The 27714-nt window shown below is 47.8% G+C and overlaps 1 protein-coding gene across 5 annotated transcripts in view; it reads right to left on the bottom strand.

Moving 5' to 3' along the window:
* The window catches only part of MVB12B (multivesicular body subunit 12B), a 190577-nt gene that overhangs the window by 92566 nt on the left and 70297 nt on the right, over positions 1–27714 (bottom strand). For all 5 annotated transcript variants that reach the window (XM_070453017.1, XM_070453027.1, XM_070453021.1 and 2 more), the window contains exons 5-6: positions 19830–19959; positions 17223–17345 (exon numbers count right to left, since the gene is read on the bottom strand). In XM_070453017.1, coding sequence (XP_070309118.1) covers positions 17223–17345; positions 19830–19959 — 253 coding nt within the window. The remainder of the gene's footprint in view (positions 1–17222; positions 17346–19829; positions 19960–27714) is intronic.

Here is a 27714-nt window from a genome sequence, read left to right as displayed (position 1 = left end):
TGACATTTTCGCAGGGCGTACCCTGCACAGGCATCATGTGATCCTGCTTGAATCCTACGACTAGGCACTGAGATCATCTCTATCGGACAGGAGGTCTCAGAAAGGTTCAGCAGCTGGCCTGAGGGCGCAGAGCTTGGATCTGAACCCTGACGGGGCAAATTACAAAATTCAGCTCTGAGTTACGATGCTCTACTCAAAAACTGGAAATAACATTGTGAGATGTCAGAATACTTTACAGACTTAAAATGATGTTTACAGGTTTTCTGGGCAGAACTGGGGGATGGTGTTTATGACATGATGCTAAGTGAGGAACTTGGGCACAGGTTGTATGCAGAGAGTGATCTTGGCTACAGCAAGATGCAGAAACTGGATCCTTGGGGTGGTGTCTGTAAGAGCAGGGAACTGGGAAAGTGTACATACAATGCTAGCGGGACAGACCAAGGAGAAGGAATGAGCTGGATGTTTTTATACGAACGTCAACATGGTCATATCTCAAAGACATGGTTGTTAGGTTGAAATAAAAGGGAACAAAACGAAAACCAAATTGGCGAATGACATATACAAAACCCGCTCTAAGAATGACATCTTCCTATGGGGAACAGATACACACGTGCCCCAGGATGAAAATGACCTGGAAGGACGTGCCTGCTCAGAGCAGTGATGACCCTGGGCTCATGGTAAGACTGGGGGGCAGGATGATGCCCATGGTGTAGATGACACAAATCACTGTCTGAGGTCAGAGCAAATATTTTTTCCACTTGCTTTTCATATATTTTATGTTAATTCTTTCAATGAGAAATTATTTTCCTTTTTATCAGAAAACAAAGATGGCAGACAATAGGGGATTTCTGCAAGAGCTAGGGTCTACAGAAACGTTCTGCACGGCACTTGGTGCTAACGTGGCTGCTGGGGAACAAGGACCAGAGATAACGTGCAAAAGAAAGCCACAGAATGGGGTTAGGGATGGAGGAGGAATGTAGTATGCAAAAGCCACAGTCACTGAGTTAAGGTGGGTGGGGGGAAAAGAAACACAGCAAACGGCTAAATGAAATTCCACTTTATTCCTGCAAAACACCACTGGGAAGAAGTCATCTGTGACACACAGCTTCTGTGCCAGGTGTAAGGACGTGCTTAATGAATGCCATTTAATGAAGAAAAAGGCTCTTATAAAACACCTGGCACAAGCGGGGCCAGGGAGTCACAGGAAGGGGGGCCTTGGCCGCACCTGCTGGCACTTTAATAAGCACCTTCTCGAGCGTCCGCTCTCCAAGGCTGGTCAGCGGTGTCAGAACCAGGGTCCCTGACCACTGCCCACACTCGCTGACAGTCTGGGGAAGCTGATTTCTTAAGGACCATATGCTCAGGTAACGGAGCGTCCAGGAAGGTAATTAAAATGAATCATTTTCAGCTGGAAGGGCCTGGCCAGCATGCACAGCCTCCTCCAAGACTTCACAGGTAGACTCTCTGCACCAGGTCCCCTGTGCTTCCAGACCGAGATCCTACGTTACTATTCAGATCTGTGCAGACCCAGGGAGGTGAGAAAATGCTGCATTCTCTTGTAACCAGGTTCTACTAAAATAGAGTCAGCTATTTTAATGACCTGAGCCCTAAAATATTTTTAGGCAGGGTGATTTTTTTTTTTCTGATTTTGAAGTCAACTTCAGAGAGTGCCAAGTTTACTACCCTTTCTTATGATGAGACCTTTTGCTTTCTTTTTGTAAATGACATCAGCGAAGTCAAGTGAGGTTTTACAAAAACCAAACAATGGACCTACTTCCTCTGCAATGACAATTCACCATCTCAAACTTTCCACGCCCAGACCTGAAGCTTAATTCTAAATATAGCCAATAAATTGATGCCATCCAAGGGGAGACAGACCATGGGGTCCAGAGGCACCTGGAGGTGCTAGAATTGCTATGCTGTGACCAACACAGACCACCGGTTTTTAATTGAACTCCTACTGTATGTCCCAGCACTGTGTTTGGCTCTTGAGAGTTTTTTTTTTAAATGATAAGTGCCTATTGCTAAATGAAAGAAGCCAATTTGAAAAGACTACATGCTGTATGATTCCAACTCTACAACATTCTGGAAAAGGCAAAACTATGAAGACGGGAAAAAGACCAGTAGTTGCCAGAGGGGCCACAAGTAGAGATGAACAGGAAGAGCACAGAGAATTTTTAGGGCAGTGAAAACACCATTTATGATAATATAACGATTAACATATGTCATCATACGTTTGTGCAAACTGAAAGAAAGCACAATACCAAGAGTGAACCCTAAAGTAAACTATGGTGACTACAATGTGACAGCGTAGGTTCCTCTTTTAAAAATAAAAAGGAAATAGCCATTCTGGTGAGTGATGTTGACCATGGAGGAAGCTAAATGTGGTCGTGAAATCTCTGTACCTATTTTGTTGTAAAGCTAAAACTTCTTTAAAAAATAAAGTCTTTAAAAAATGATTAAAAAAACCCCAAACCCAATTAAGACGCGTCGTTCCCCTTTAGATATATCTGTAAGTAAATTGAAGCACATATAAAAATTCCCTCTATCATAAAGCATGTGCGTGCTTAGTCGCTAAGTCGCGTCTGACTCTTTTGCGACCCTGTGGACTGCAGCCCATCAGGCTTCATGGGCGGAATTCTCCAGGGAAGAATACTGGAGTGGGTTGCCATTTCCTTCTCCAGGGATCAAACCTGAGTCTCCTGCATTGGCAGGTGGAGGTGGATTCTTTACCAGGGAAGCCCCTGGTAAAAAGGGAAGCCCCTGAGAAACCAGGGAAGCCCCTCTATAACGGTTAAAAATTCTAAATATCACAAGATACACAAATAGAAAACTATAAAGCTACATGCTTCAATTTTAAAACAATGGCATAAAACAAAACAAACATTCGTTCAGCAACTACCACACACCAGGCCTTCGACTAGGCCCTGTGAAGTACCCATCTACGTGGGAGTCATGGTGTTACCTGCCCAGTGGGAAGAATGTGGTGGGGGAGAGAAGGATGGAGCAACGGAACAGCAACTGCAACTCAAGAGTCAAGACAATGACCTAAGACCTGTCACAAAGTAAGAGAGGGACAACAGAGACTCCTGCAGTGAGAGAAGACGGACATCGTTTCCACACGTCTCAAGGCATGGGGGCCACCGAAGGCTTTGCTCCTGGAATCACCTGTGACTGCGACAGTCACCCCTTACTGAAAACTTGCACTATTCTTCATGCTTCTCACTCACCTCTAATCTTCACAACCCAGGGGAGGTTCTACCAGTAGGAAAAAAGAAGGTTCAGAGAGGTTAAGGAACTTGTCCAAGGTCACAAAGCTAAAGGAATTGACTGGGCTAGGATTTGAGTTCATGCTTTTTCCACTCTGCCATGTTGCTTTAACCGAGACGGCAGAAGCACAAAAGTATAAATGCAGACTTGTTCATTTTCCATTCAAGCAACCCATCTGCCATGATCAACATAACTTCAACCTACTGACTTGACTATATAATGAGTTTTCCTCATGGACGACAACCGACACATGCACAGACACGCACCCTCCAACCAAATCACTCTGCAGTGGACCAGGAATAAAAGGGCTGCCTCTGCAAGACTAGGAAATTTCAGTTCCAAACTCCCCAAGTTCCTAAACGCATAACTTTAAAGTATGTGCAGCTCGACGGCATATGGCAAATCAATTACTAGTTTAAATCTTAAAACAAAAACATGGCAAGTGTGGTGCAGAAATAATCAAGAACAACGGTTCAGTTTAGATTACAGTGGGCCACTAGAGTTTTGAATACAATTAATCATCATTCCAGGCAATGGGAAGCCATATTGACACTTATTCCTAATTTGAATATTTAATTAGGGTGAAGTTCTTCATCAAATTATCGCAGAACTGGGAGAAAGCCTGGAAGACTTACACAATTACTATCTTAACCCCTTCCCAGCTGCTCACCTGTGAGCACAGCTCTGCAGGGGAGCAGGCCTGTAACCAGCCCGATGCTCTGGGAACTCGCTGGGGATGCTGGCAATCAAGGCTGAAAGGGGCTGGATGGGGACGACAGAAAGGTCTAAGAGGATTGGCTGCTTGTGCCCAGAGGAAACTCGGAAACAAACCCTGGACCAAGCCAGAAAGTCACACACGTGGGTGCCCACTGTGTGCCCAGCACGGCCCCTCCATGTGTCTTCTCGATTGGCTCTCACAGCAACCCTGCAGAGAAGCTATTCTTACCCCCATTTTACAGACAAGGAAACTGAGGCTCAGAGAAATGATGTAACTTACTGGACATGACACTGCTTGTGAGTAGTCTCAAGGCCGAGTTACTCATCTCACACACACACACAGACACACCTACCTTGTATTCATCAAAAGTAACAAATAGGACACCTAACGGTTAACAAAAATGTATTTAAAGCTGCATCATTTTGCACTGTTGGTTTTCTGCATCCTGCAAATAAATTGGAGGGGAGAGGCAACAGACCCAGGCCTCCTCAAGCAGCATTCTAAACTTCACCTTGTGGGTTCAAAATGCATCCCTGACTCCCCAAGCCGGCACATCACTCTGCCACTACGGCCAGCTGCTCCGGAGCCGGACGAAGGGCTGGGCAGCAGAGCCTGAGGAAGCGGCCCTGAGCTGTCGCCCACGCCACCCCCACCCGACCCTGCACCAGGGGGCTGTGCCAAGCTGGCCACTGTGGACCACCGCTGGTGAAGGCCGGGGGGTGAACGGGACAAGAAAATGCGAATCTGGTTTCTTTCTTTAGAGATGGCAGTGGCTCAGCAATAGCCTTTATAGCGACCTATCGGTTTGGACAGAGAATTGCATTTCCTTAAAGTCTTGTTTTTCACTCTATGAAAAAGACTTAAGACATTTCGCAGGCACCACGTGCTTCTGCGTGACCAAAAGTGACACGTTTTCCCGTGCCAGCTCCCCCAAGGCTCCCGGAATGGGGCCAAAGGCTGACTTCGCACCCTGTACTTGACCACGGTGGGTCCGGAGATCTTTCTGCTTCCAGACTCCACAGAGGAGCTTGGGTGGGGGCGGGCATCCTGATGGTTTCCGATTAGCGCTTCTCTTCTAGAAGCTGGAGATGGGTTCAGTTACCCTCTTGTGGACGTGGGTGTGGCCAGAGCTCCGTTGGCAGGGGCTACTTCCGGCAGGAACGGAAGAGCCGGCCATGCGACCCCCCTGGGCCCAGCCCCCCACCCAGCCGAGCGGGCAGCGGAAAACCCGGGATCCAGAGTGCCTCCTCGGAGCCTGCTCCTTGCGGGAGCAAATGGCGTTGGGAACTTTGAAACTTTCCTTTGTATATTACATTAATCCATATAAGAAAATCTCTTTTAATGAGGAGTGATGTAGTTACAAACTCTCCAGAGCCATAATTAGAGCAAACTAATTGAAGTTGTGTTTTGACACACTTTCCAAATTCACGGGTGCCGGATGACACATTCACAACAGCGCTGCTGCACAACCATGGCGACGGCAAAATCATTAGGCTAATAACACTTATTTGCATTCTTCTCATGCCGGCAGCTCTCCCTTAAATACTGTTTCTGCTATTGCTCCTTCACTGTAAGTTTCCACGGAAAGATATTAACAGTAATTATTAGTCCTTTAGTGGAATTTTAATGTTAAAGAATAACAGCCTGCATTAACAGACACTGAATGCCGAATCCTCTCCGTAACCACTGCTGGACGGTCTGGAGGCTCAACCTGCACCCCACAACCTGCTGGTGACAGAGTTTCAGCATCATTGAGGGCAATCACTCAAGAGCCCACCCCCACTGGGATCCAAGTCCCGGCTTCCGAACTATTCTGTTTCAAATGTTTGAAGAGGAAAAAGAAATTTTTTCTTTAAGTACATTAAAATGAAATAGACATTTTTTCCAAGCAGTTAAAAAAAAAAATTAACAATTTACAACGCGGTCTTTGGTAATAATACTAATGAATTCCAGGAGGACGTGCATTAACTACTCTGCCACCACCCTTTCGATGATTAAAGACAGCCTTGGAATAACCGGACCTGAGAAAGGCCAGCAGGGGTGGGGCGTGCCTGATCTGTCAATAGAGGTGCCCTGTTTGCCACCAACAAGGCCAATTTTTTGAATGCTTAACTCACACACACACACACACACACACACAGAGGAAGACTCGACAGTTCTAAATAATGGTTATTAATGACTCCCGCCTCTAGACTGACAAATTACTTCTGAAATTTAGAATCGGAGAGGTATGAAGAGTGAAGGGAATGACAGGAAATGCCGGCAGCATGGAGCTCCTGCTTCCTCCATGGGGTGGGGGAAGGCCAGGCCCTGGAAAACAATGAAGGTCAAGGGCCCGCCGCTCTGGGTCTGCGGAGGTCCTACTGAGGCTATGGCCATAGCCATCCTCCGCCTGCACCTGGGTCGGTGACCAGCACCTCACCTCCCAGGCACACGGTCACAGGGAGGTGAGACCTGGTCCCAGACCTGACCCTCCTGCCCACCTGCCAGCATCAACAGATCATGCCAGTGGCCCCCTCACTGGATCTTGAGGGATGGGCTGGACAGTCGCTTGGATTCTGGGCTTCTATAAATAACTTGGGATCAAGAAAAACATCCACCATGTCATTTGTTTTGCAAAATTCAAGAGAAAATGGAGGCAGAGGGTGGCACTGTCTTAACTAAAAATGGGTGGTTGTGTAGCATTTCAAAGTACAGTATTCATACATTTCGGGACATATGTCTAATCTCAACTGGGGAAGGTTTAGTTGAATGGAGAAAATGCTTTCTTAGAAAAACGTCGAAGACTGTACTCCCTTAAAACTTGGGAGTTTTTGGTTTCTGAAACTACCATCCTTGGACCAATCTGCTATTTTTCAAGTCACTGATTACTCGACAAGCAAAAAAGAGTGGGGAGAAAAAAGGGTGAGGGGAATCTAACTTTCATAGCTGCAGCAACATTCCAAATCATGGTATTTATGCACTACATTTAACCTTTATTACACTTGAACCCTGAAATGCCAAAACACCTACCTCCATTACAGAAGAAACTAAGGAAAAAACCAAGCCGGGGACTCAGGGCACCGCACGTCCATTCCAGATGATCTAGTCTCATCTTATAAACTGAAATATTTAAAGAGTCTCTAAACCTCACTGACCTTGCTTTTAAAAACAAGGAACATATGGGCACTGCGAGCTTTTCATCTTCTTCCAGCCTGCTAAAATATCCGCTTCTCCAAAATTCAAGAGTAGAGAGCCTGCCAAAACTCAGATTCATGAAAGGCCCCGCGTGCGTGAGGGCACCGGGAGGACGGGGAGGGGCCCGGGGCGGAAAACAAACCCTCGTGAAGAACCCCAGGCACATTCTTCCCCTCTTGCCCACTCAGTGTCAAAAGCTGTGGAAAATAAAGTGAAACAATGACTGACTGGGTGGTGGAATGTGGGCCCTGGTCTGGGAGCAATGAGGGCTAGGTTTGGTCTTGGCTGTACCACTCACTGGCTGCAGGGGACGCGGAGCTGGGGAGGACTCTAAACTTCGGGGCTCCCTGAAGGCAGGGAGGGCAGGTTCCTTGAAGACAGGGACCTGGGCTCTGATCCTGGCTCCTCTCAACCCTAACCCTCTGCCCTGGAGTAAGTCTCCAAGCCTTGGTTTCTCATCTCTTAAGATAAGGACACCATAATCTTAACAGATTATTCACCTCACTGCATGGCTGTAAAGATTAGAACGATTAAACACAATATGTAGTGTTTACACAATGCCTGGCACAAGACGCTCAAAAAAAAAAAGTAGCTGAAATAATAATGATGGTGGTGATAATTGTATTTATTCTGATAATTATTAATATTATTATTCAACTGGAAACAAAACATCTGCTGCTCAGAAGGGAGTTCAAGTTGAATGCTACCCTACTCATGGGCAAAAGCCCCACCCAAGGAAATCCAAAGGCCTTTGAAAAGTTACTACAAGCAAAGAATTTTATTAAATACCCAAATTAATCATTGAAACCCTGTCTTGAAATAGAATAGTGGTGGGGGGAGGGCAGCACATGCAGGAGTGGTGAAATACCAGGAAATTCCACTTCACACTCATTTTTACTTTGTTCGGCGGCTGGATTTACACGGACAGACCCAGGTGAAATATTCCAGAGAGCTACCTGCAAATAGACTGTCAGCTTCCACTCTGATAAAAGGTAAAATATCCTCCTCTAAATGGGCTGGTTCACAGAACTGACCCTAAAGTGAACTGATAAATCTGTTCTGACACATGGAAAACTATTTTCATAATCCTGAAAAAGACCTTTCTCCAAACCCCCGAGCTTAAACCCACTGTGCAGAGAGCCCTCGCACATTTGAGCAGCAGACCCGGGAGGGAATCGCTTCACGTTTATGACCCTGCCTTCTGGGACAACAGCAGCAAGCCTGCGTAACCATCATAACCACCGAGGAAAGTAAGACACTCACAGAGTCACAAAGATCACAAAAATCACACGTTTACAAGCAGCAAATACCCTGTCAAAAACCTGACTCGGGAGAGAGAAAACAGAGAAGGCCTGCTCAGAGGTGGGAGCTGTATTGACTACTAGTCAATTCTTCATTAAACAGAAGCTCTGACTTCCCAAGAAGCCATATTAAAAATTAATATCAAAAAGCGTATCGCTCAGCCTAAACTCATCATTCATATCTAACAATACCAAACTGTATTCTAATGAAACTTCGCCTTCAGGATTACTCTGACACCAAAACTAAGTTGGGTATTGTTATAAAGGCAGTCCAGGCTTTGCGGCACAAGCATTTCAAAGATATTCAAATAACCTCGCTCTGCAGGTCTCTTTCACACCACTCTCATAATCACCAGAATAAATCAAACCGCTTGTAACCCTGCGTAATCGAGGGCTTTGAAGCTGGTCGAGGGACCCGCTGAGGTATGGCTCCCACATGTTCTCCTCAGGCAGCAATCACAACTCGAGAGGACTGGCCCCCAGCCAACAACCACACGTCTCCCGGGAAGAGTGTGAACGCAATGGGCTGCCGCCCACACCACAGGCTCTGGGAAGTCCTTCTCTCCAGCGGCCTCGAAGGAGCCTGGAGAAGCTGTACCCCAACCCCCGGACCCTCAAAGCACCTGCTTCGCTCCCCAGCGACATGCTTCACACCAGGGAGTCTGTGACCTCAAGCATCAGGCCAGAGGACAGTCTGCCAACCAGGGGAGATCATCTGCTGTTCAGTCGCTAGGCTGTGTCCGACTCTTTGCGACCCCGTGGGCTGCCACACGCCAGGCTTCCCTGTCCTTCACCATCTCCCGGAGTTCGCTCAAACCCATGTCCGTTGAGTTGGTAGCTCATCCATGCTTGGGTTCAAATCCCAGCTCTGACACTTAGTAGCTGTATGATGTTGGGAAAGGAATTTAACCTCCCTGATCTTAGTTTCCACATCTTGAAAAGGAGGGAAAAAACAGTACCCGACTCAAGAAGTGTTATGAGGATTAGATACGCTTTTCTTTGTAATGCACTTGAATAGTGCCTGACACCCAGAGAATGCAAATATAAGTCTCGCTTGGGGGGCTGGCTGGAGAGATAGAAGGGGAGATGCATAGGATACCCGGTCCTCTGTGTCTAACTAGCTCACTTCATACATTCAGTAAACATCGGCCACCATACGCCAGGCATCTGGAGTTCAAAGGTCCTTACCATTTTAGAGCCACACCATTTTCCACTGAATACTTACAGTCTCCAAGAAGAGGATGCAGCCTAAAGTACCGGGTAAATTTTGATACAGGTGATGCAATGTTATCTCTATTTCTGTGACTAGCCTTTTCTGAGGCTTTAAAGGAGGGAAAAAAAAAGGAGTGTGAGACTCCCTGTCATCAATAAGCCAGCAGATCTAGTCACAAGGCCAAATATAAACAAACATGGCAATGACAGGGAAATGTGAAATGCCAAACTGCAGGGTGCAGGCAACCGGAGGGGAGGAAGACCTTCCAGAAGTGGCGAGGGCGAGGCCAGGCCTGGAGGCTGGACAGGACCAGGCCTCCACACTCTGTGGAGTCCAGTCTGCCGCTTTCAGAGGAGTGGTGTAGGGGCTGGTAGGAGGCGAGGCACACCGCAATGGCCCGGGCAGAGATGGGCCGGGGATAAGGACAATGTATCCAGGAGCCAAGAGGAGATGGACTTGACTCACGTGAGACCAAGCCACAGGACGCCAGGGAAGTCTCCGGATTGGTGGGGGGGGGGGGGGGGGGGGAGGATGTGTGTGTGTTTGAAAACCCCAACAGGATGGGAGGCGACCTAGGACTTAAAATCCAGACAAAGAATGTAGGTGTGTGCTATTCAGGTGAAATTAATACCGAGCCCCAGGAGCCTCGAGCCTAAGTTTGATTTCGTGTTCTGGCTCCGCCCCCTCCAGCAGGCTCCTCTTTGGGATGCCCCTGGAGGCTGGTACTTTCAGCTGGGTGGGTGGGTGGGTGGGTGCCCGTGAGCAGGGGGAGGAGGCAGCAAAGCCACATTACCGTCTCCATCTTCAAAGGACGGTCACAGCAGGAAGGATACAAACACGTGTGTCCTATTTTCAGATTTAACAAAAAAGGCGTGTGGTGTGCGTGTGAACAAAAAGGAAGTCTAGTTCTCCTAAGTAAAGCCAGATTCGCAGTTGTGCCTGGACACGCCCTGCAGAAGGGCATGGTCCCACAGGCCCTTGCTGGGCTCACGCACCCCCAAACTGTTGCTACTGCGGAAGTGGAGCTCAAAATCCATGTCCTAAATTGCTTACTATCAGGAGGTGGGGGGGAACGTCACCGGAACCAGTCCTTGGGCTTGTCTTCTAATCTCACCTTCATGTGGGACCCGTGTAACCCTTCTCATAAATGATGAACCCTTGTTACACAACAGCTTTCAACTGGAAAATGAATTCCCTCCAACCCTCTGGGCTGGGCTTTCTCCTTTGGTTGTTGTTCTTTAGTTGCTAAATCATGTCCAAGTTTTGGCGACCCCGTGGGCCATACATAGCCTGCCAGGCTCCTCTGTGGGATTTCCCAGGAAGGAATACTGGAGCGGGCTGCGATTTCCGTCTCCAGGGGATCTTCCCGACCCAGGGATTGAACCTGTGACTCTTGCATTGGCAGGTGGATTCTTTCCCACTGAGCCACCAGGGAAGCATTCTCCTAGTAAAGCTACAAAAGAAGTGAAACTGCCAGGCCTCCTTATAGGCAAATGTCTTCTTGCCAAGCCTGCTGTCCCTTGGGGCGGGAGCAGGCACCTCGGCAGGAAAGGGAAAAGAGTCTCCCTGACCTGTGCAGCCCTGGGCGTCCCGTTCAAGTCCTGCCACTACAGGTGTGGTCTTGCCACAACAGCCATACAAGAACATCTTTATAATGAAACATGGACAGAAGGCAGCCATCAGAAGGCAGCCGGAGGATTTTAAGCCAGCAGGACTGCAGCTGGTGAGCAAGGCTCCGTCCCCACTGTCAGCTTATTCTGTGGGTAGATCAAATGGCTCAGTGGATCCTACGTCCATAGGAAGCGTAGGCCAGGGGGCCAGGATGGAGCACGGCAGCCCGCAGGCTCCTGACAACGGATGTGGCGGGGATGAGCCTGGGTGTGCGCGGCCTGAATGTTAGATCGCTGCAGCGGGATGCTGCTTCCCCTTTAGGAGGAGCCATTAACCTTTCAGATGACAGCCCCGGGATGGCAGTGACGGAACCATTTCTGAGGTCAGCGAGGATCTATGTTCTCAAAAACCTGACATGGACATGCAAAAGTTGTGACTGAATCCCGGTGTCCCTGAGAGGAAGACTAAACGCGGGTGACAGATCTTCTGCAATCAAAATGCCCCATTTCCCAGAGTATCTGTCACAGATTGATAACATCCACGCAAAAAGTTAAGTACAATTATGTCTGTCACTAAGAAACATAACTCGGAACCTGTGACTGACAACTTGCTGGAAGCTGACAAATCACCGGAAGATTCCTGAACAACCCGGAGCAGCGCCGCGCACATTATAAGGGAGGCTGAGCCCCCGCCTGACGGGGGAGGCTCCCGGGAGGCTGTACCCTGTGGCTCCAGGAGGGAAGACGACGTTTCCTCCCGGGGGCATGGGGGCAGTGTCCGTGGAGGGTCACAGGACCGCCCACGGCCTGGGGGAGCAGAGTAGGGGGGGGCAGCTCCTCCCTGGGGACCCCCAGCCAGCAGGACGGGCAGGAGGAGCTGCTGGATCCGTGTGGTCTGGCTGCACCACTCTGAGCTCTGTGTCCCGACCCCGGGAGGGCGCCACAGCTGCCACCCCGTGGGCCCCAAGCTCCAAGCCACTGACACTGGTTCCGCATGAGCTGAAGGGGGCGGGCCACAGGTCGGAGGGCGAGGAAGCACTGAGCATGGTGTGAGCAGACCCGCGGTCAGGAGCCCACTGGAGCACCCCATGGCACCCATGGCCAGGGGTCTGCGGCCCTAGCGTGCAGGCCAGCTGAACCTGGATTCCTGAGGACGGGGCCGGGGAGTGTGATACCTTTCTTAATGGGCTAAAGAAGAACTGCTGAAGGCCTGAAAAATCCATTTGCTGTTTGAATCCTGCCAGCGACTGGGTGCACTTGGCCTCTTAAGCTGGCTTCTTTAATACCACGGGGTTTTCACCCTTGGTGAGTTCTCTTTTTTGACTTTAAAAGGTTAAGCCCAAATCTACCTCCTTGTGAGCTCAGCCCACCTGATCTAATTTTGCCTCCAGGGGCTCCCAATGCCCCAGCCCCAGCTGGAGGCACTTCTACACCCCCTTCTACACAGTAACCACTTGGACATCTGAAGCCAGCTGCCCCATCTTAACTCAGATCAAAACTCAGCAATTTCTAACACTCAAGCTCAATGCTCGATTTGTGTAACTTCTACAAGGTGACCCGTCCCACTGTGCGCGTAAGGCTGCATTCATTCCACGCACCCAAGGCCGTGCCCGGTTCACACAGACGGCGGCTAAGCCAGGTTTCCTCAGTTTGGCACCCGTGCAGTTGGATGTTTTGAACCACAGGGGGCCCTGTCGTTTTCACCCATCACCTTTCATCTCCCGGATAAGGCAGGACGCTCTGACTATAGAGACGTGCGGTATCGATTCTGCCATTCAGCACATCCGCTCTCCCTGATGACTCCGTGTCATCTGCACATTTGATAAGCATGCCTCTGATGTCTTTATCAAGCTACGGGTTCTACCGCTCGGCAAGCCGGGGGGGCAGCAGCCCACCAGGGCCCTTCCTGGGAGGGCACAGAACCGTTCCCTCTCCCACAGGCTGGGGCACCTGGTGCTCCATCAGCTGCAAGTCCTCCTGCCTCCCCGAGATTTTCCAGACCTTGGTACTGGCAGAAGCTGAAACTTCTTGTCCTGGCAGAATCACATATGAGGGCTAGGGTGGGGGCTGCCCAGGCTGAAGGGGGAAGGAAGGTGCTTGCTCTGTCTACACCCATCCCGAGGCAGCAGCAGAGAAGGGTCAGAAGGGCCGGGACCCAGGGACACCAGTGTTTGCTCACACATGCCGGGCCGACCCGAAAAACTGAGGCCGGCCCGGGAAACGGGTGGGAACGTAGGATCAGGCCCATGGCCCATGTTCAGGCCCACCCTGCTGGTCAAGGTTTGTGAAGCAGATGGCAGAGGACTGGGCAGCACTGGGGCCCAGGGAGAAACAGAGGCTCCGGGCCCCCGGGGTAGAAGTGGCACGCCCTTCCTCACGTGGGTAAAACTGTCAAGAAACGCGTGGAGAGATGTGCGTGTGAGAGAAAGATTTGCTGGACGAGGAGCTCTGCCAACACACCTTATCCTGGATCTTGCCATGAACTTCAAACACTCTGCCCATTTGCCGGATACAGCCGAGGGGCCTGCCCATCCTGAAAGGACACCACCATGTCTGGCCCTGCAGCTGGCATCCTCTGCAACAACAGGGAGGAAACGGGCAGGAAGCACGCATTCCGGGGGGCAGCACCTGCCTCTGGAAGAAGGCAGTCCTGCCAGGACCTCGAGGTCCTCAGGTGGCGACCCACCATCTTGCCAACTGCCCCTTTGGACTGAAATCAACGGGGGGTGACTGCTCTCCAAAAAACGATGGGAAATTGACACACGAGTTAACAACAAAAGAAATGAACGCAGAGAGCACGCTTTTGGCTCCTGTGATATAAACTCAAGGTCACGGAGGCAACAAGGTCTGCTACTGGCCCTCCCTGGCTTCCTTCCCGCCCCCAGGGAAAGGAGAACTTGGGAAAATGGCCCACCACCCTTGCATCCAGCAGCCTGCTCGTCCTCCAGACTCCTCCACACTTTGTCGGTAGAGGGCGCTGCCTCACCGCGCTCTCACCGCAGCCCTGGCTTTGCAACTCGATCCCTGCGTCCACACAAAGAGCACAGCTGAGGCATTGCTTGTGCTTTCACATGAGAAAGCAGCAGCGAAACACAGCCTTGCTTTTTTGTGATATGATAGCACCTATGTAAAAAGTACACAGGAAAACAACTTGAAAGAAATATACCCAAAGGGAATGAACCTTTGCTTACTGGAGATGGAATTTGTCTTTTTTTCCTTTCACTATTTTCTATGCTGTTTTCTACCAGCTTGTCTTCCTCTGAGTCAGAAAAGCCTGAGGAGTCTTCGGGGGCTCACGAGTCATCTGCGGGTGGGGCTGGGGAGGCTGCAGCATGGGGTCCTAGGCTTTTGGGGAGGCATTTCTTGCATAACTAAACGCGTCTGAACCTGGGCGGAGCTCAGGGAGGTAACGGGCACTAGAAACAGTCCCTGCCTTCCAGGAGTTTACAACATGATCACAAAGTGAAGGGGTAACGGCTGAGAAGGCTCCAAGGGCAGAGCCTGGCACAGGGCATTCAGGGAAGGCTGCCTGCAAGAGGCAATATTTGAACTGACATCCGAGGCAGGGAATGGGAGACATATTGGATGCACAAGTGTCCACATGAACAAAGACACAGAAGCACAAAATAGGAAAGGAAAAACAGGCTGTTGGTTCTAAGTTGGAGGCTTTGGGACAAGAGAGAGAAGACCCATTCCTGGGAACCAGGCACAGAGGCCTCCATCCTACAGGCCCCCTGCAGGAACACAAGCGTCCCCCACAGCCCTCCACCAGAGAGAAAGCTGCCAGGTTCCTCTGCTGGACACATCACAGGATCTGAAGCTGCACGGAAGAACACACTCATCACTTCACAAATCTTCAGTGGGTAATCTGAATTATCAGCATTTCATTTTTTTTTTTTAAATCAAACACATGCAATAGGAAAACAATACAAAAACTGAAGAACATAAAAGAAAACCCTGTTGAATTAGGAGGCTCATAGGTATGTGGGCCACCTGTAAATGACTGCGCAATGAGAGGAGGGCTTAGGGACAGACAAGGGAAGTGTTAACGTAACATTCAATTATCCTACTGCACCCTGGCTGACTTAACTCAGTCAAATTAGAATACATTTTATATTGACTATTTTGACATTTGCTTTATTTGGCAAGTAAAAACGAAACTGATCCAATTTTCTTGCAGCCATTGTTAAACCATAAACTGAACAACAAGAGGTTATAAAATACACAAGCCTTATAAGGCTCCTCCTGGTGTGCTACCTCCAGTTCTGCAGGACTCTCGGTGGCCTGTGTTCCTGCGTCCCTGGCTTCAGTTCCCAGTGACTGTACTCCTGTGCTGGCTGGCTAGCTTCTGGGCAGGGGGAAGGGTGCTCCTCCTGCCTTAACTGGAGCTCTTTATCTCACAAAAAGTTAAACCTGCCCAGAGGTGGCGCCTATTTCTAGGCCCTTCCAGACCATATGACGTCAACAGGTGTAACCTCTCCGAGGCGATGGGTCTGAGCCGACCCCGAGCATACGTGATGTGTCCGAGCCGACCCCGGGCACAGATGATGGGCCCGAGTTGACCCAGGGCACAGGTGATGGGCCTGAGCCGCCCCGGGCACAGGTGACGGGCCTGAGCCGACCCCGGGCACAGGTGATGGGCCTGAGCCGACCCTGGGCACAGGTGACAGTGATCACAGCTGTGACGGTGCTTGGGGCAGTGAGAGAGGAACTCCAAAGGGCTGACCTGAGCTGCGTGAGCCTCGTACTCCTAAACCAAAGACCCAACTCTGGGAAGCTCTGGGAAGCTGTTCACCTCTCTTAACTCCAAAGTGAAGCTAAAAAGTACTTCTCAAGTTTCAGGCGATGCCAGGGTTGTTAGGATTAACCACCACTCTCAGTTTGTGAACCTGTTTCAAGCGAGAAACACCTGACTGTCGCCTGGAAAAGTCCCGAGGGACAGGCCTCCAAGCTGCCAGCTCCTGAAAGCTCGTTCCCCCGAAGGCAGGGAAAGCTCAGCGGAGAACAGGGCGCGGGTGACCAGCCATGCCACCCTCTCTTCTGACTTGCAGGGCGCAGGGTGTGGGCCTTGGGGCGTGCGGAGGGGCAAGTGCCCGGTAACAGCTCTGTCCTGTTCCTGCCCGACTCTGTCACCTGTTTGCCCATGTGGAAGCCCTGAGGTCCCTTCTCGTTAATGTTCCATCCACCTCCAATGGCACTGCCTCGCCACTTCTCACTCGCTTACTTTTGTGACCCCTTTCTCAAGTTCAGTCTGTCGCTGCTGTTTGCTCCTTGTCCTCAAATAATTTACCGCTAACGAGGCAGAGGTTTTTGATCAGATAGAAAGTGTTGAGACTACTACTCAGGTAGTCTGTTATTACCAGATTTCTGCTCCGACGGAAATCAGGTTAAATCAGGTGCAGAGACCAGTCCGCTCAGCCAAGTTTCTTTATGGAAACACCTATTAGAATGAACAGCCCCTGAAAAACTTCTCGCTATTCTCTCATACTCAAACTACCTATTTCTTAGCCTGCAGCTCTTTGGGAAAAGAAACAATATGGAAATGAACAAAATTACTTACCAACTCTCCCAGAGTTAAACGAGTTGCTGGCCAAGGCAGAGAAGGAGCTCCACCTTTCACGGTAGCCTTCCCAACTGCATGGCTACAGATCACGTGACTGTGTGCAGCCATGAGCTCTTAGAATAATAAGCTCCATTTTAAGTTGCATATTCTGCTATTTTAGAAGCCTACAGAATATGCACAACAGAACACAGAATGGCTTTTACATTCATGTAATGTGAAGATTTCTAACGGGTTTTGCAAAATCCCCTCTAAAGGTATTAAATTATTCCTGCAGTGTTTCCGCAGATCCTAAGTGGAGGTGTTTCAGAAGTTACGCAGCGGGACCCAAGACCACAGGACTCTGGACATGCACAACAGGACAGTGCCTCACCTGGGAAGGCTGGGGGCTGGGGTGGAAGCAGCGGATGACGGGGAAGGCGTTGTGGGCTGAGACGCATCATGACTTCGTGGTACTCGGCCCATTCGGTACCAGATTCCCATGCTGTTCAGTTCCCTTTAAGAGAAAAGAAAATTCTTCATGGAGGCGGTTTAGCATAAAATGACCTGAGCAACAAAGCAGACTGCCTCATTTCAGAGGGTCATGGCCTCAGACCTCAGGGAGTCGATTCTGGCCCATGAAGGTGTCACGGTTCAGAGCCTGAGGTGACGGCAACTGTCCGAACCCGGTAGGCCTGTTGGGTGGTGGTCATCTTCCTCCATCCTGGGGCCTGCCGTCCTACATATATGCTGTCAACGTGTTCTCGGTTCTGGGTCTGCAAACTTCTTTTTACTCTTGTCATTTCATTGAGGGTATTTGTGCCATAATCCATTTCAAGAGGGCAGACCGCCTGTGCCTGATGTTGAACTGTCCGGAGAACGGGCCCCATGCAGCTCCAGGCCCTGACCCTCCTCCAGGATAAGGCCCCTCACTGCCCGTCATTCTCAGCGTCTGTCTGGGAGACATCTTTGCACCACAAAGTGACAGGCATGTGCCCCATGAACCACCACAACTGAGGGTGGTGATGGAGGGGCTGACAGCTGCCACATCCGGCTTCCTGTTACTTGACCGGCACACCCGCCCAGCCCCGCCCCATACCCCCGCAGTCAAGGGCCCATGAGACAGGTTTACTCTTTGGAATTGTAATCGGATTATCTCAGCCACATCCAACTTCTGACTTCTCAGCTGCCCCATAGATCTGCATCTTGGGATGCAGAGGAAGGTCACCTCTCCAAAAAATGAGGACAGATTTGCTCAGTTGATTCTTCTGGCAGCTTTTCCATATCAGTACACTGCAGGAACTAATCTCAACCAGTTGTGTCTTATTAGGTGGTTGATTCTTATCAGCTGCACTGACTTTGCCACCTCTTGGTCACGGCAACAGTCAGGCCTTGGAGGAGCTGCTCCTGGTCTGAAGATTCTGTCCCTCACAGCCGACAACCCCAAACCTTTGCAAAGTAACCTGTAGGGCTATGCCCATTTTTAAGAAAAAGTGACTTAAGAGTTCTGAACACTGAAATCTCTTTCCTTACAAATAACACTGGAATTATATTTCTCTGGAAAAGAATTTTTGCCCCAAGATGAAACAAAAATATACTTTATTTAGCAATCTTCTCAAAATGATATAAGAAAAGGATTCTAGTTTTGATTACCAAGACATAAATGGTAAGAATCTATTCTTTAGAATTGCTTAAATTGGTTAAAAATTGAATCTTTGAAAGGAGTATAGGGTGTAATTTTAAAAACCTGAATACACATAGTAACTGAATATACATAATAGATGTAGCAATTATTAAATTGTTGGTTTCTACTATTTATATGTAAGTGGCTGTTTCTAAGATACCTGAAGTATGGTTATTTTCTTAACTGTTTTCTACTCTAGTAATCTTGTTTACATAATGAGTTTAAACCGTGTTGCACAATGGGAGTTTTGAGTGTGTAGAAAGGGTCCTTCTTAGGGACCTCAAAATCTCAGAGAAGAGCATTCAGATTCTATAGCTGAAGAGTCAAACAAGCTGTTGTGCACCAAGATGAAAATAAACTCTTTCTGTGACACCTGCTCCCCAAGTGCTTCAAGCAAACACTACAGCTGGCTATATCTATCTATCCATCTTTGTATCTATCTATCTTGCAGCCTTCAAGGAAAGGCCATGGCCTTTCAAGTAAAGAGGAGGGTTTAGGCTCAAATGAGCAAGATCCAGGAAGTTGACCTCCAAAGTCAAGTAGGAGAACGCATCCCTGGGGACCCACAGGGACAGGCAAGAAGCTTGCAAAGCCAGCCAGGGAGATGGCACGTGGCCAAGAGGCCAAAAACCATCTACCACACTGTTAATCTGAGAGACCTGAATTTCAGTGGCCTGACGGGTGAACATCTGTTATCTTTTGGATAGCCAGCACCCCTTCATCCCCCTTCTGACTCTCTACCTCGCCTCTGCACTTGGGGAGCAGACACCCCTCATTCCTAGTCACCCCCATTTCTTCACCAGCTGAAATGGTCTCACCCATAGGTTTCTTGTCTGTTGCTCGTCTCTCCCTTTCTGAACACCAGCTCCACGGGAGCAGGCTCTTTGCCTCACTCACCACCATATCCAGGGGCTTTGGCCCTGTGCACCAAATGGGATGCTCCCTAAACTGTGATGGGGCGAATAAACCGCGGAGAGAGTCAAGGCCCAGTGGTCGGAAAGGAGGCAGCCCCTTGGCTCAAGGCATCTTGGAAAGACCCCTGAGAGCCTGAGGATGAACACACAGGAGGAGGGGGGAAGGAGAGCCCCCTAGATGGAGCAGGCGGCATGAACACAGGAGGAGAGGTCAGGAGGGTGGTGTCCTGGACTGTCCTGCCCTTCTGGGCAGGAAGGGCAGCGAAAAGTGCTGACTGGAGGCCCACGAGAGGTAGGTGGCCAAGAGGCTGCGGGTCACACAGGTCTCCGGACCTGGCCCCTGGGAGGGACCTGAGCATGCTCGGCAGACAGCAGTGACGAGCCTGGCCTTGCTGAGACTTACCCGATGAACGTGTACTGAGGTGGGGCCTGCTTGGTCCGGCCCATGATCCGAATGTCACAAATGGCCGCTTCGGTTGAATCCCGCGGGATAAATTTAATGCACAGCCTCTTCTTCCTAAAAGCCACTTCCTCTGAAGGAAAGGACCACGAGAAAAGGCATGAGTCTTCCAGAGGTGCCCACATCTCTATTCTCAACACCACGCCTCCCGTCACGTTCCCTTCCCAGTGGTGGAAGTAACTGGTCGTCCAAGACGCCCGACAGAAAGGCTGGGGCGCCACTGCTCCGGCCCAGGGCAGGGTCGCAGTGGCTAGTCTCGGTCACTCTGCTCTGTGTTCGGGGCCTGATCCCTGACACCCACTGCCGGGAAGGGGCCTATGGAGCACACACACATCCCTGCCAGAAGGAGCCAGGGATAAATCCACGACTGCAACCTGCTCGCTGCTCCAGCCCTCGGACACAAGCACACGGATGCCCCCAGCGTTAACACATTTCACTACATGGACCTTCTCCACTTTTTATTACAGAGATCTTCAAACATTCCCCCCAATAAAGAAAAGAAGAAATAAGCTGAATCCACGTGTTCCCATGAACCCAATTCAATACTGTCAACAATGGAGGAACCCTCTTGTCTCCTCCCCCGCCCTCTTCAGCTCTGCAGAGATTTAAAATGACTCCCCAGCACGATGTCATTTCACCCACCAATATCTCAGAAGGTATCCAGGGCAGGCTAATTTTTTCTTTTTTTACCATAACCACTATGATGTTATTATTCTTAACAAACAATGATTCCTTAATATCATCAACTAGTCTGCATTCAGGTTTTCTCCAATACTGCAAAAATGTCATTTAGCTGTCGGTTTGTCTGGACCAAGATCCAGACACTGTCTGTGCATGGCGTTCGGTGGTTATGTCTCTGTTGTTCTGTGGTAACCTCTCCACCTTCCCTTCATCTTCAGGGCACTCACAGGCTGGAGCGCTCAGGTCACCCACTGTACCTCCTGTAACACGGCTGAGTGAAAGGCTCAATTCTACCCGGGTTAGACAGCAGAGGCAGGAGCACTCCACGGGTGGTGCACGTACATCTGATGGGTGACGGGATGGACGAAACGTGATGACACTCTCGGTGGCTTCTGCTGCCCTCAGCCCAGTGGCCTGGTTATAAAGTCCCTGACACCCTGCTCGAGGGTGGTCTTCTCATCCCCTGACAACCGTGCCTAGACCCGTAACTTCATTAAAGGTGTCAAACGGCGATTTTCTAACTCTGTCATTCCTTCTGCATTTATTAGTTGGAATTTTTCTATATAAAAAAATCTTTCATTCTTCAACTACTTGGTCTCCCTGAAACAGGCTCTAGTACAGGAAAGGACAGACATATCTGTGATTCTTTTCTCTAATTTATCAAGTCTTAGGGCAATGAGTTGTGGCCTAACAACCACCAGGGGTGACCACTCACATGGTTTTGGTTTGTTCATGTTTGGTTTTTAAACCACACATGATGAGTTTCAATCCACTGCAGCCATTCAGTACATGGGTCAGACAGATCTGGGTTAAAATTCCAACTCCATCATTTTCCAGCACCCTCATCTCCGGCAAGGGACTTAACTTCTCTGAGCGTTGGTTTCATCATCTAAAAGGGAGTTAATGAAGCCTGACACTGTAGGGACACGGGGTGAATGAAATGTGATGACACATATGCTTCACTTAGCCCGGTGCCCGGCATGCAGTAAGTGCTCAGTAAAGAATAGTCGTGGTCATTCTTATCATAATACTGTGAGGAAGCCTCGAGCACGCGATCTGTGTCAGTGCTTGGCACTGATTTTCAAGGCCTTTCAGTTCTGTTGCAGGAAATAAGCTTATTTACATCGGACAGCAAGACACAAGAGGGAAGCGCTGCGTTGCTGCTAATCTTGATTTTACCAAGGGAAGATGAGACTCAGGTGCTGATGTTTTGGGATTACCAGAAGAAAACTCAGAAACTTTGTGAGTTCTTTTCCTAGGAGAGGAAACCGAGCGCTTGATCAGACGTATGAGCTCTGAGTAATAAAACTGGATACTGAATCTAGACCCTGAACACGGGATCCAATAAGCCAGGAAGGGTTACTGAGGAGAGACTGTCCATAGCAACCCTGCAGCTTTAAAAACTATTAGCCAATAACTCAGGCCTTTCAAAGTGTGAAGGAGGTGAGACCTTTCCTCAAAGTAAACCAAGATGCAGGTATTTTATATGTACTTGCTTTGCCAGCTGCTCTTCGCCCCATTCTTCCATTTACAGCAAACTCGAGGTAAGAGATGGAGTTGCTAATTACACATGCTTAAACAGGCCTGACTTTAAGTAAACATATTATACAGAGTCAATAGAAATGTGTTCAGTCATGCTAATGAACACAGAGAAAGGACACAGCACTTTACTAAAACAAACAGTCTTCCAGTTTTTAAGTGCCTTATGGATTGCAACAAAACGTATTTTAAATTAATTACAGGAGTCTCATCTTGCTGGCTGATTTTAAAAAAAGTCAGGATCTTAAATGCTCTCAAATGTCCCAGAGCTGACCACAGATTGGATGACCCTAAATGAATAGGTGACTCTACAGTCACCCTTCCTTGTGGGACACGACACCTGTTGGAGATGCCGGAACCCAACCTCAGACTGTCCATGTGGGTAGTGACCAACACACCCCCAGTCACTGGGGTGACTTCCCAGGATCACGTGGCTGTACAGTAGCTAGACCAGGACTCAGTCGGGCCTCCTCGCTCAACGGATTCAACAAATTGAGAGGAAAATGCAGAACGAGAAATCCCTTGACTCTATAGTAAATCAATATAGAGACATTTTAAGGCACTTAGTTGTCAAAAACAAACAACAATGCAAATTTTAAAACTAAGAAAAACATAGGGAGAAGTAGGAAATTAATGCAAGTCTACAAGTCAATTTTAGTTTTTAAGCAGACCATTCATATAAGCAAAAAGAGCAAGCAAAAACTTGTGAAGATGTTCAGTATTGCTAATAAATAATAAGTAAAAATTAAATAAAATGAGAACAGTAAAGCTAAATTAAAAATATAAAGCAGGCCTGTGGAAAACAGGTACAAGCCGGTATCATCAGGGGCAACGTGAACTGGTGTTTCTGGAAGTTAATTTGACAGCAGAGTGTAATAAAGCCTATCTTTACTGAGCTCATCCTCTGAGCTGGGTATGGCAGGTACCTTATGTGATTCAAAGATGAATTAAACATAGATCTCAAAACAACAACAACAACAACAAAAAACCCACAGATCTTGCCCTTCAAGAAAGAGATAAGTAGCAAAGACATAAAGAAAACATGTAAATGGCTATAATGTAAGCTAAGAACAACATTATGAGGTGGACAGTGCTGCCCCATTTTACAGATGAGGAAACTGAGGCCCAGGAAGGTGAAGTCATTTGCCCAGGGTCCCTCATTTGTAAGTGGCAGAGCCAGACTCCACATTAGGTGGTGAGATTGACTCCAGAGTCCAAGTTCCTCCCACTACGCCAAGTGCAGTCTGCGCTAACAGAGGGAATGACGGGCATTCAGAACCAGAACCCTATGGGCTTTCCACCACCGTCCTTCACATTTGCCTACTTTCCTCCCTCCCTTCAACAAACGTGCTGTGTCAAGCAGCTGAAGAGTAGTAGAGAAAGCAGACAGGGCTCCTGACCAGCTGATTAGTCACTCTCTGGACTAAGCCCCTTGTGGGTCCTTTTCCTAGGGCCATCTCTGTATCCCAGAGCCTGCAGGAGACACGCACCCACGGTAGCTGACTAGGAGAGAAGAGAGCCTGCTTTACACTTGAATCTAGAGATCAGAGCTCACCCTACAAAGGCATGAGGTGTGACACTCGGAGTTGAGGGAAAGGGCATCTCAGGCAGGGAAAACAACAAAGCAGATCCGTGGAATCAGAAAAGCAAGGAGCACAAGTGGACTTCCCTCACAGTCCAGTGGTTAAAAATCTGCCTGCCAACACAGCGGGGCATGGGTTCAATCCCTGGTCTGGGAAGATTCCACAGGTCGCAGAACAACTAAGCCCGTGCGTGCGCAACAGCCTGGAACTGCAACAGCGGAACCCACGAGCCACAACCCCTGAAGCCCACGTGCCCTAGAACCTGCGCCCTGCAACAAGAGAAGCCACCACAACTAGAGAAAGCCCATGAGCTGCAACAAAGACCCAGCACGGCCATAAATAAACAAACAGAAGGGAGCGTTTTAAAAGGAACAAAAGGAAGAGAGATGCACAAAAGGGCACAGTGAGTGGCTTGGTCTGGGTCAAGCACTGGTGCTTAAGGATGAGAAAGATGCTCGCAGAGGAAGGTCGGGGGCAGACGTAGAGGACCCAGGACCCAGTAACCTCAAGTACTTGAAAACTTATCACAAGAAAATCATTCAAAATCTATACATACTCAAACTGACCTACAGATTCAACGCCATTCCTTATCAAAATCCCAGATAGTTTCTTTGCAGAAATTGACTAATTTTAGAATTGGTGTGGAAGTTTGAGGGACCCAGAATAGCCAAAATAGCTTGAAAAAGAAGAACAAAGGTGGAGGATTCTTGGTTTCAAAACCTGCTACAAAACTCCAATAATCAAGTCTGTGGTTTGGCCTAAGACCTACAGATCACAGGAAGAGAACTCGGAGTCTAGAAACAAACCTTCACATTTACAGTCAACTGATATTCAGCAAGGATACTAAGACAATTCAGTGAGGGAAAGGATAGTCTTCTCAACAAATGATTCTGGAAAAAAGAATAAATCTGTTGTATATCAACTATACGTCAACAAAAATATATTTTTTAAAAGAATAAATCTGAACTTCTATCTTGAACTATTCACAAGCATTTGAACGCCTATCTTGAACAACTCACAAGCATTAACTCAAAATGGATCAAAGACCTAAGTGAAGGAGATAAAACTATAAAACTCTTAGAAGAAAACATTGGCATAAATCTTGGTGACCTTGGATCTGCAATGGTTTCTTAGGCATGACTCCAAAAGCATGAACAACAACAACAAAATAATACATAAATGGAATGTCATCAAAATAAAAAACTTTTCTGTTTCAAAGGACAGTATTAAGAAAATGAAATGAATGTATGTCAACTATACCTTAATTTAAAAAAAGAAAATGAAAACCCACAGAATGGGAGAAATTTCTTTCAAATCATGTAACTGATAAAGGACTTACATCTAGAATATATAAAAACATTCTTATTACTCAATCATAAAAAAGACCAATTTTAAACAGGCAAAGAATTAGAATAGCCATTTCTCTAGAGAAAATATACAAATGGATAATAAGTATATGAAAAAGTGTTCACCATCACTAGCCACAGGGAAACAAACCAAAACCACAATGAGACCACTGCATCCCCACTAAGATGGTTAGAATAAAAAAGAAAGACAGTAACAAGTGTTGGTGAAGATGAGGAGAAACTAGAACCTTCAAATCCTGCTGGTTGGAATGCAAAAGGGTATATAGCTCCTTTGGAGAACAGTTTGGCAGTTCCTTAAAAAGTTAAATATAGAGTTACCATATGACCTAGCAATTCCATACCTAGATGTATGCCGAAGAGCAGTGAAAACATACACCCACACAAAAGCTTGTGCATCCAGTGTTCAGGGCAATAATCCAAAATGAAACAACCCAAATATCCATCAACTGAATGGATATGCAAAATGCTATATCCATATAATGGAGTATTACTTGGCAATAAAAAGGAATGGAGTACTGACATGCTACAACATGAACCTACCTTGAAAACATTATACTAAGTGAAGGAAGCCAGACACAAAAGACTACAGATAATGTGATTTCACTTACATGAAACGTCTAGAATAGGTAAATCTATACGGCAAGTAGATTAGTGGTTGCCTATGGCTGGTAGAGGGTAGAAAGGTGAGGACTAGGGAGAAAAGGAGAGTGATTACTAGTGGGTATGCAGTTTCTTTGGGGGTAATGAAATGTTCTAAAACTGATTGTGCTGATGGTTGCACAACTGTGAATATACTAAAAACCACTGAGCTGCAACTTTAAATGGGTCAATTGTATGGTATGTGAATTATACCTCAATAAAGCTGTTATCCCCAAACTCAAATATATCAATATATAAAACTCAAATATATCAATATATAAAACTCAAATATATATATATATATATATATATATATATGTATGTATACACATATAAAGCAGAATTCACCCTGCGTTTTCAGGGTGGCACTGTGGTTAAAAGCGTGGAGAGTCATGCTTCTGTGTGTAACCCAGTTACTTCCCTACTTCTAGATGTGTTGCTGTTGTTGTTGTTCAGTCACCCAGTCGTGTCCAACTCTTTGTGACCCTATGGACTGCAGCACGCCTGGCCTCCCTGTCCCTCACCATCTCCTGGAGTTTGCCCAAGTTCACGTTCATTGCATTGGTGATGCTGTCCAACCATCTCATCCTCTGATGCCACTTCTCCTTCTGCCCCAGGAGTCTTCTCCAGGATCACAGTTCAAAGGCATCAATTCTTCAGCATTTTGCCTTCTTTACGGTCCAGTTCTCACAACCATCTGTGAGCACTGGGAAGACCACAGCCTTGACTATATGGACCTTTGCTGGCACAGTAATGTCTGTGCTTTTCAACACACAGTCTAGGTTTGTCATTGCTTTCCTCTAAGAAGCAATTGTTTTCTGATTTTATGGCTGCAGTCACCATCCGCAATGATTTTGGATCCCAAGAAGAAGAAATCTGTCACTATTTCCACCTTTTCCCCTCCTATTTGCCATGTAGCAATTGGGCTAGATGTTCACGATCTTAGGTTTTGTTTTTTTTTTAATATTTAGTCTTAAGCCAGCTCTTTCACCCTCCTCCTTCACCCTCATCGAGAGGCTCATTAGTTCCTCTTCACTTTCTGCCATTACAGTAGAATCATCCACATATCTGAGGTTGTTGATTTTTCTTCTGCCTATCTTGATTCTAGCTTGTAACTCATCCAGCCTGGCATTTCTCATGATGTGCTCAGTGTATAGGTTAAACAAACAGGGTGACGGCAGACAGCTCTGTTGTACTCCTTTCTCGACTTTAAGCTAATCAGTTGTCCCATACAGGTTTCTAACTGTTGTTTCTTGACCTGCATATAGGTTTCCCCAGAGACAGGTAAGATGGGCTGGTATTCCCATCTCTCTAAGAGCTTTCTACAGTTTGTCACGATCCACACAGTCAAAGGCTTTAGTGTAGCTGATGAAACAGAGATAGGTGTTTTTCTCAAATTCTCTTGCTTTCTCTATAATCCAGAGAATGCTGGCAATTTGATCTCTAGTTCCTCTTCTTTCTCTAAACCCAGTTTGGACATCTGAAAGTTCTTGGTTTGCATAGTGCTGAAGCCGAGCATGCAAGATTTTAAGCATGACCTTGCTAGCATGGCAGATGAGTGCAATTGTCCAATGGTTAGCACATTTCTTTGGTACTACCCTTCTTGGGAATTGGGATGAGGATTGACCTTTTCCAGTCCTGTGGCCACTGCTGGGTCTTCCAGATTTGCTGACATAATGAATGCAAAATCTTGATGGCATCATCCTTTAGGGATTTGAATAGTTCTGCTGGAATTTCATTGCATCTACTAGCTTTATTAACAGCAGTGCTTCTTTTTTTTTTTTCTTTTCATTTATTTTTTATTAGTTGGAGGCTAATTACTTCACAACATTTCAGTGGGTTTTGTCATACATTGACATGAATCAGCCATGGAGTTACATGTATTCCCCATACAGATCCCCCCTCCCACCTCCCTCTCCACCCGATTCCTCTGGGTCTTCCCAGTGCACCAGGCCCGAGCACTTGCCTCATGCATCCCACCTGGGCTGGTGATCTGTTTCACTATAGATAATATACAAG

Source organism: Odocoileus virginianus, chromosome 2 (assembly GCF_023699985.2).
Source record: "Odocoileus virginianus isolate 20LAN1187 ecotype Illinois chromosome 2, Ovbor_1.2, whole genome shotgun sequence".
Classification (NCBI taxonomy): Eukaryota; Metazoa; Chordata; class Mammalia; order Artiodactyla; family Cervidae; genus Odocoileus; species Odocoileus virginianus.
Note: the sequence above shows the minus strand (reverse complement) of the source record. Positions and strands in the feature narration are given on the sequence as shown.